The 9,248-nt window shown below is 36.5% G+C and overlaps 1 protein-coding gene across 1 annotated transcript in view; it reads left to right on the forward strand.

Moving 5' to 3' along the window:
* Positions 1–1,205: 1,205 nt before the first annotated feature.
* The window catches only part of LOC107037030, a 31,736-nt gene continuing 23,693 nt past the window's right edge, over positions 1,206–9,248 (forward strand). Inside the window, exon 1 of the mRNA XM_015255349.1 lies at positions 1,206–1,543. Within this exon, the coding sequence (XP_015110835.1) occupies positions 1,474–1,543 (70 nt within the window). The 5' untranslated portion in view covers positions 1,206–1,473. The remainder of the gene's footprint in view (positions 1,544–9,248) is intronic.

A 9,248-nucleotide genomic window follows, 5' to 3' on the forward strand; every position in this document is an offset into this window, starting at 1 on the left:
TATAAACAACAAATGTTTTAAAAAAATAACAATTCTGGGCAAAATGTCACTTTAATGACGCTGAATATTCATGATTTTTTCAAATTTCTCGCATGCAATTTAATTGACACATTTGATGATTGAAAATGGTTGAGTCTATAGTGTGGACTGTACCAAACTGTAAAAGATACTTGGATATCCTCAAAAATGTGAATTTAAATCCTATGAAATTCTCAGACTTTTGAATGTCTCAACACTGTTAAAAATTTTCATCTGAATTTTCCGCACCAAATTCCGGAAATTTTTATCGTGTTCAAGTCCCACTAAAATTTAAGGAAATCTTATCATTGAAAAATTAAATATTCCATTGATTTTCCGTTCAAATAATTTAGAAATGAATAAAATACTTGATTTTTCAGTTCAATTATTCTGTGAAAATTCAGAAAAATCAGGAAAATTCAGGGAAAAATTGAAAATTCATATAATTTTGTTTCAAATATTCATGTTCCACTGAGAATTCAATCAAGTTGTGAAAGTTCCATCTAATTCCCACTGAAAAGTCATGAACTTCCGTGAATTCTAGTTGAAACTTGAAATTTCGTAACCATTTTTTTCCTAAAGCCAATTCAACGTCACTGTCATGAGATTTACCATAATATAATATAATATACATCTTCCAGGAAATTAAAAAAATTTCTAACAATGAAGTTACGACTTGAAGAAGTCTAAAATCAATCTGAGCCTTCCGAAATTTTCAATTTAAGATCTTTACCGACGCCTTCTACCGACAGCAATTGAGTTCCTCCGGAAAAGTTCCTCCACTTCTCCCCCCAAACCCCCACCCACGCATCCCCCGACGAAAGTAAAACTAATGTAAACGATAGGATCGAGAAAAGCCGAAGCGACTGCTATGGGAAGTCTCTCTAACGAATAGCCTGATTATTAGAGGCTCGTAAATGTCTTGTTAACGAGCGTGAAATACCACCAGATGCAAAATCCCATGCATACATAACACCTCTCTCATCTTCATCGTCACCCTGGCCCTTTTGTTTGTCCCCGGTCCAGTCACAATTCTCATTCCACTATTGTTCACCGACGATTGTCATTCAGTTCCATAAACTTTCTCGTATTCCAGCAACAGCAGGACGGTACCCCCCAGACTTTAGTACTTGCCAACCTAGCCAGCTGAATACAGGCGTTCACAGTCACTCAGTCAGTGTCTGTTGCGACCTCGACCAGCAAGCATCGCAGCAACTCCCGTGTGCCGCACTCGCGCGACTATACGCGTCCTCCCCCCCTCCCATTAATTCCCCTCCCCTCGTCAATATTTTCCGCGAGTAATTACCGAACAACTGAATTACTGGGGATTGAAAAAAAAATTTTTTTTTCAAGTGAGCGATCGCGGGACCAGGCGTTCCCCAATGAGATGTCTGACTGAAAATTGTTAGAGAGAACATTCGCTCGAAATTTCATCAAGTTACGAGTAATTGCATAATGGGTGCTAAGTGCTTCTGGGGTTCGTTGGTCCTGATGACCTGCATTACAAGTGTAGCCCTCGCTAATGGTAAGAAATACTTGGTCGTAATATTTCAAATAATTTTCCAATGGTGTCAGAGTTATATTTAGGCTGAAAGAAGTCCTGCGAAAACTGGTTTTAAATTATGTACAACCATTCCAGGATGGAATATGGAGCCCTCATAAAGTGAAAGTAAATTGTTGAGATATATATTTTTTACATGCTATGAAAAAATCGTTTAATTGGTGGATGTAATTAAGCTGACGTATCCTTTGGACAATTAGCCTTGAGATTTAATCCGACAGTTATCACTGGTTGAGTTATACTTCACAGGTGTTTGTGGCTTCTTCATTCGAATGTTGCTTTTTTTTTGTTAGTGTTTTAAGCATCTCTGTTGTCGCCAATTAACTCTGTCACGAGTGTTATTCCCAATGGAACTGATTCTGGATTGCAAGAAATGGGGGAGAAAAATCGAGGGGGGGATAAGAAGTGGTGAAACAAGAAATAAACAAAAGGAATTCTCGTTTCACTTTGAAAAGGGAACGTCTGGAAAGCGATGTGGCAATTTTCCATGGTTGAAATTGCACGAAACGGATAACCCCTGCACAAGAGGTATTTGTGGCGTTTGCACTATTTTAACCGGACGCAATCGATTCGAGGGTTTTGTCTGTCCACTTATGGGGGTAATTGAGATTCCAGGGGTGGAGGGAGCGGTGATGATCCTGTGATTCGCGTGATCAAGTGATTTTAGAGTTCGCGAAGATGGATAAGCGGTTGGATTGAAGAGCTTTAGATTGTGGAGTTCGGTTTTGATTTTTAGAATGGGGGCGGAGAATTCATTCGTGATCGGTGGGTTTTAAGAATAATTTTGATGATGACGTACAATCTCATTGGGTCCTGCTACAAAAATCGTTGCTCTTGGACCGGAAAACTCTAAAGGAAAAGGCAAAATGTCACTTTTGCGGATATAGCCGTTATCGTAAATTAGAATCGGCGTTAAATTTTCGAACTAGTTAAATTGTTAGTAGTAGTCTACAATTTTTAATTATTGAATTGATCGTTAATTACAATATTCACATTTCGAATTGTTTTATCAATCAATAATTAAGTTTTGTTTATTTATTGTTCAATAATTAAGTTTTAATGGAAAATCCATTTTATGAAATTTAGTATCATTTACTCAGTAGACAATTGACAATCCCAGATTATCAATCATTTTACTATTTCCGAATTTCGATGATTATACGTAAACCTTAATCAATGCAAGGTTCCAATTCTCTTAATATTGAAGAATCCAATGAACAAAAATCGTTGCTCTTGGACCCAAAAACTGTAGGAAAAAGCAAAATGTTACTTTTGCAGAGATAGCCATCATCGTAAATTAGAATCGGCGTTAAATTTGAACTAGTTAAATTGTTAGTATTACTCTACAATTTTTAATTATTGAATTGATCATTAATTACAATATTCACATTCCGAATTATTTTATCAATCAATAATTAAGTTTTGTTTATTTATTGTTCAATAATTAAGTTTTAATGGAAAATCCTTTTTATGAAATTTAGTATCATTTACTCAGTAGATAATTGACAATCCCAGATTATCAATCATTTTACTATTTCCGAATTTCGATGATTATACGTAAAGCTTAATCAATGCAAGGTTCCAATTCTCTTAATATTGAAGAATCCAATGAACAAAAATCGTTGCTCTTGGACCCAAAAACTGTAGGAAAAAGCAAAATGTTACTTTTGCAGAGATAGCCATCATCGTAAATTAGAATCGGCGTTAAATTTTTGAACTATTAAATTTGTTAGTATTACTCTGCAATTTTTAATTATTGAATTGATCGTTAATTACAATATTCACATTCCGAATTATTTTATCAATCAATAATTATGTTTTAATCGAAAATCCTTTTTATGAAATTTAGTATTATTCACTCAGTACTCAGAATTCACGTGTTCTGAGAATAATTTTGCTGACGTCGTATAATCTTATTGTGTCCTGCAACAAAAATCGTTGCTCTTGGACCGAAAAACTCCGTGCCAGAAGACAAAATATCACTTTTGCAGAGATAGCCATTATCGTAAATTAGAATTGGCGTTAAATTTTGAACTTGTCAAGTTATTAGTATTACTAACAAATATTAATATTGATATTAATATTTTAATAATATTAATAACAATATTAATATCAATATTTATATTGATATTAATATTGATAATAATATTTTAATAATATTAATATTAATATCTATGTTAGTGTTACTTTACAATTTTTAATTTTTAAATTAATCATCAATTAAAATTCAAATTATTTTATCAATTAATAATTTAGTTGGAAAGAATGACGATTATTTGGTTAATCGAAAATCCTTTTTATGAAATTTAGTATTATTTACTCAGTACACAATTGACAATTCCATATTATCAATTATTTACTTCGTCTTCAATCGGAAATTTAGATTATCAATTATTTTTCTATTTTCAAATTTCGATGAATTCAATGATTGATGGCCATCCCTGGCACTTTTGGATCTTCTGTTGATCATTTGGTGAGGAATTTTGTTAAGTGAACCAGTTCTGCTCAGGACGATTGGAAAGGTCCAACTGTTCTTTCAGAAGGTGAAGAAGTGTCATCTCTTTTCGTCGAAAACTCGACGAGTCATGCGGAGAAAGGGTTTCCGGTAGCTGACTCCCATTACCATGGACCACGGCCCATAATTGGGACCGGTATTGAAATCGATCTGATAAGCAACTCCGGGAAACATGTCATTTAAAAAGTTTTTAGTGATGATATCAATGGAAAAAACCTTTTCGTTATTGCCTCTTATCAATTCTCACTGATACCGTCTAACGAGGGACCCTTGTGGTCCTTGGAAATTTTATTATACACAAAAAAAAGTTTGTTTTTTCCTCTAAACTAGTGATGCCGCGAGACAGTTCACGAGACTTCACGAGACAAAGCTTCGGAGAGATGATCTCGGTCTCAATGGACATGGAAATCTTTGCTCTCGTCTCAGTTTTAGTAATGTCGCGAGACATTTCACGAGACATCACGAGACAATACTTTGAAGGAAGTGTCTCAGTCTCGGTGAACACGGAAATTTTTGGTCTCGTCTCAATCTTGAAATGCGCTGTATCAACCTCTTTTGTGATGACTCGGAGTCAAGTTATCTCATCTCGGCTTGTCTCGGAGACGAGATAAACCGAGACAATTGACTCGGAGTCATGACGAGTGGAGTCCATACTGCCCATTTCAACACTGAGATGAGAGCAAAGATTTTCATGTTCATTGACACCGAGATCATCTCTCCAAAGTTTTGTCTCGCAAAGTGTCTCGCGGCATCACTACTCAGTCTCGAAATACGCCATAGTGACTCCTCTCGTGATGACTCCAAGTCAATTTATCTTACCTCGGTTTCCAATTTTTCGCGTTTTTGATATGTAGAGACCCAAGACGAGACAAACCGAGACTTTACATTAAAAAACACGAAAAACTTGAGACCGAGATGAGATAAATTGACTCGGAGTCATTACGAGAGGAGTCGATACTGCGTATTTCGAGACTCGGATGAGAGCAATGATTTCCATGTTCATTGAGACCGATGCCATCTCTCCAAAGTTTTATCTTGTAAAGTGTCTCGCGGCATCACCACTCTAAACCTTTTCTTTCCGAAGATATGACGAAGTAATGACAAAAAAATTGAAAACATTTTTTGGAATTCTGTTTTATTCTGCAGATGTCTCAACGCGGTCCAATCTCCATTAGTGATGCCGCGAGAGACTTTACGAGCCATCACGAGACAATACTTTGGAGAGATTGTCTCGGTCTCACTGAACGCGGAAATTGTTTGTCTCATCTCAGTCACGAAATGCGCAGTATCGACTCGTCCCGTGATGACTCCAAGTCAATTTATCTCACCTCAGTGTCCAGTTCTTTGCGTTTTTTATACGTAGAAAATGCAGACGAAACAAAGCGAGACAGAAACCGAGATTTTACATTAAAAATACGTAAAACTTGAGATCGAGATGAGATGAATTGACTGGCAGTCATCCCAAGCGGAGTCGATACTGCATATTTTGAGACTGAGACGAGACCAAAGATTTCCATGTTCATTGAGACTGGGACCATCTCTCCAAAGTATTGTCTCGTGATGTCTCATAAAGTCTCTCGCGCCATCACTAATCTCCATTCAAAAAACCGAAAAAAAGATTTAGAGAACTGAAAAAAGCCATTTCCAAAGTTCCCCAATAACGCGTGAGTTTACAAGAAAACACCAAAAGAACTTTTTCATCCAGAATTAAATTTCCTCCAAAAAAGATTTTATCACATTTTCCTCTAAACCTCTTTCTCCGAGAGTTATCAACGAATTCCCAAAAAACACGGTAAATGCCATTCGCAAAATTGACCCCCCATCATCAATCGAGTGTGTCACTAATTAATGAACTCACAGGAAGTACATCTTTCTCGCGATAAATTAAAAAACCATGAAAAAAACTTCATTCAACAACGGTGCAACAAATTACCCCTCAACAAACACTTCCATCGCTAATTCCTAACGACTAAATAACGTCCAAAAAAATAATTTACGATTCCACCCGGAGGTCCAGTATGATTCATATCCCCTTGCCCTCATAATCATCCCGGGATAAAAAAAACCATGTCTTTTGCTTTTTCATCCGAGTAAAATTACTCCTCTACTAATTTATTCTCTCCGTTACCGGGGAGTGTCGAGGACGACTCGAGTTTTCAATTACCACCGCACGATCCCCCTCCCCCCTCCCCCTCCCCTCCCCACAACACACCTATCATGGTGACTATATGCGTATAGGTAAGTGGTAAACCGCACGATATTTCCCCCAACGTGAAAGCGAAATTCAAAAGGGGGATATAAACAGTAGTTGGAATGGGTTTGAGGTATTTTCTACCGTCTCACTTTTAGCCTTATCCCATTTCTCGTATGGTAGCCACGTGGAGAAGGAGAGGAGTGCATAACCATGCATCAACTGATAGTTAAAGGGGTTTTAACAAATTTTCTGCCGAAAGTTATCGATATTTTTCAACGTCGGAGCACATTCATCACGAGGGAATCTCCGCCGTTTTTTGATTTTTTAATTTCACGCAAAAACTTGGTGAATGAATTTAGATGACACTGGCAAAATTCTTTTTCCGTACTGACCTTCACTTTGCCTCGTTCGGGGATTGGTATTGGCCCTTCCCCAAACTCGTAAAAGTGAAAATCACTACGGAAAAATATCGTTCACGACTAGTGCCATGGGGTTTTTTTACTCGCGTGGTTGGCCAGTTGTCGCCTTCGCCTCGGACGCCGACTCCACGCGAGTAAAAAACCCCACACGGAGAGAAATTTTTGATAAAACTTACCCTACCGTTCTATAAAAGTGTATCATGAGTCGTATCGTTTCCTCATTTCTATCCCGAAATTTATTAAAAATTAATATGTGATGATCGAATTTTATTCTACGTTAGAGAAATTTTATCCTGATAAAAATAAAAATTACCGTGCCGGTAGAGTAAAAATTACTGTACTGGTAGGATAAAATTTCTCTAACGTAGAATAAAATTTGATCGTCATATATTAATTTTTACTAAATTTCGGGATAGAAATGAGGAAACGATGACCCATGATACACTTTTATAGAACAGTGCATTTGTAATGTAGTTGAATATTACAAATTTTTCCAATTGAGAGAAAAATTCCAAGAACTAAAAAAGTGGGAATTTAAAGATTTTATTCCTCTCAAGCAGGGATCCCGACCAATATTAAATTTCTGTAATATTGCAAGGATATGATCCTTACATTATTGAAGGTTTAAAATATATTGATTCAATTTTTCAAATAATTTAATATTAATAATTTGATTTTTTACAAATAATTTTTATTTAAAATTTATTAATATGAAACTGTAAATTTACTACTAAATGAATAATTCAAATTTCTTGAAAGAAGATTTTCGATTACACCAAGTAATCAAGTAATAATAAATCTTTCTACCTCAATTATTAGTTGATAAAATGTTTGAAAACTTGAATATTTGAATTGATGATATTTAGGTACTCAAAAAATTTCAAGCGTGATGTTATCTAATTGATGGCCACAATATTTTACCGTAATAAAATATTCCAAATTTGGCTATCCCTGCTCTCAAGTCTCTCTCCGATCAGCAAAAAATAGAAACCTGATATTTCATACTTTTTACCCTAAAACTGAAATGGTAAACTCATCAGCACCCGCGATTTCAAAATTCAGTGCGGTCTCTGCTTAAGGATTTTCAGTGAAAAAAGATGAGGTTAAGAAGAGAGACGGTGAAAAATCGAGAATGCACGGAGTTGCACGAGTGTTGCCGATTATGAGGGCGGCCAAAGAGGGATAAAAACTAACGACAGAGAGGATAACCGGTTGGGCTATCGGGTCCCGGACATTCGACAGAGACAAAATAAAAAGATAAACATGAGAAAAGGAAAGAATGAAGAATACGAGTTGCGGGTTTTTCGCCGTAAAACAATCGAATTGATACCATCCGATGTTCGGAGATATATATTTTTCATTTTATTTTCTCCTCCATTCTGTTCTGCTCTGTTCTTGCAGGAAAATACGAGTTTTGTTTTTTTTTTGTTTTTTTCATCTTTTTTTGCACGGTGTAAAGGGGGGGAGGGTTTCTCGCGTGCCGTCACAGGGTGAAAAATATATCCGGCACACATAAATAGGAATATGTTTTACCATCGCACGAGCGTCGGTACGACGCCCCGAGGGGGCAATACAACGTCGATTACAGGCGCAAACAATTTTCGTGACCACGATCAATTTGACGGACGTATGGGATTTCTCGTCGCAATTGTGATCATTGATGCGGGTAATTTATACCGTTTGTTTTGGAATACATCGGCGGATGCGGTCGGAAGATTCTGTAGTTGATAAGGGGAATTGGTTTATTGGGGTGGGGGTAATGAGGTTTGAAAGCGCCTCGAGCCGTAAAAATAAGGGCTTTTACCAGGAATCTAGTTGTTTTTTTATTTATTTTTTTATTTTCGTAGGATTGGGAAAATCCCGGGAAGTTTTTTGCGGATGATACGGGGATGAGGGGGTAGAGGAAAACAATATGAGAGTTTTTTGCGGGGAATTTAATTTTTAATCCGGCAGAAATTTTTTTTTTTATTTATATTTTTATTTTTTTTCTTAAGGACGTCGGTGGCCGAGTAGATTAGACGCAAGTGTAGTGTGCGAAAGGTGGTGATTCCCCGTGGAACCGAATTTTTTCAACGGAAGGGTCGGGCGAGCGGGATGTTGCTAATAGAGGAACCGCCTGAACCGGTATGGGTTTTCTGTGGTTTCCCCATGCTACTTCTATGTTCTATAGGAGTGCGAATGCGGTGCAATGTAGAATCCACAGCCGCAAGGATAGGGTTGGATAGAGTGCCAAATGGGACCCGAAAAAGGGACTCGGAGGCCGTAAAATAAAAAAAAAAGAAAGGCCTTTTGGTGTTTTTGTTGAAGTCTACTCCTTTCGAAGATATTGACTGGAACTATTTTGAAAAATTTAGATCCCAAATGTGTAGAAATTATCACGAATTTCCTCAACCATAGCAATTTAAGAGTGTGAATACCGTAAATGAGAATTGTATTGCATTATACAGATGTACATATCGTATACGACTAATTTAAGTATATATATATATATATATATATATATATATATATATATATATATATATATATATATATATATAT

Source organism: Diachasma alloeum, unplaced genomic scaffold, assembly GCF_001412515.2.
Source record: "Diachasma alloeum isolate Michigan unplaced genomic scaffold, Dall2.0 Dall_scaffold_00213, whole genome shotgun sequence".
Lineage (NCBI taxonomy): Eukaryota > Metazoa > Arthropoda > Insecta > Hymenoptera > Braconidae > Diachasma > Diachasma alloeum.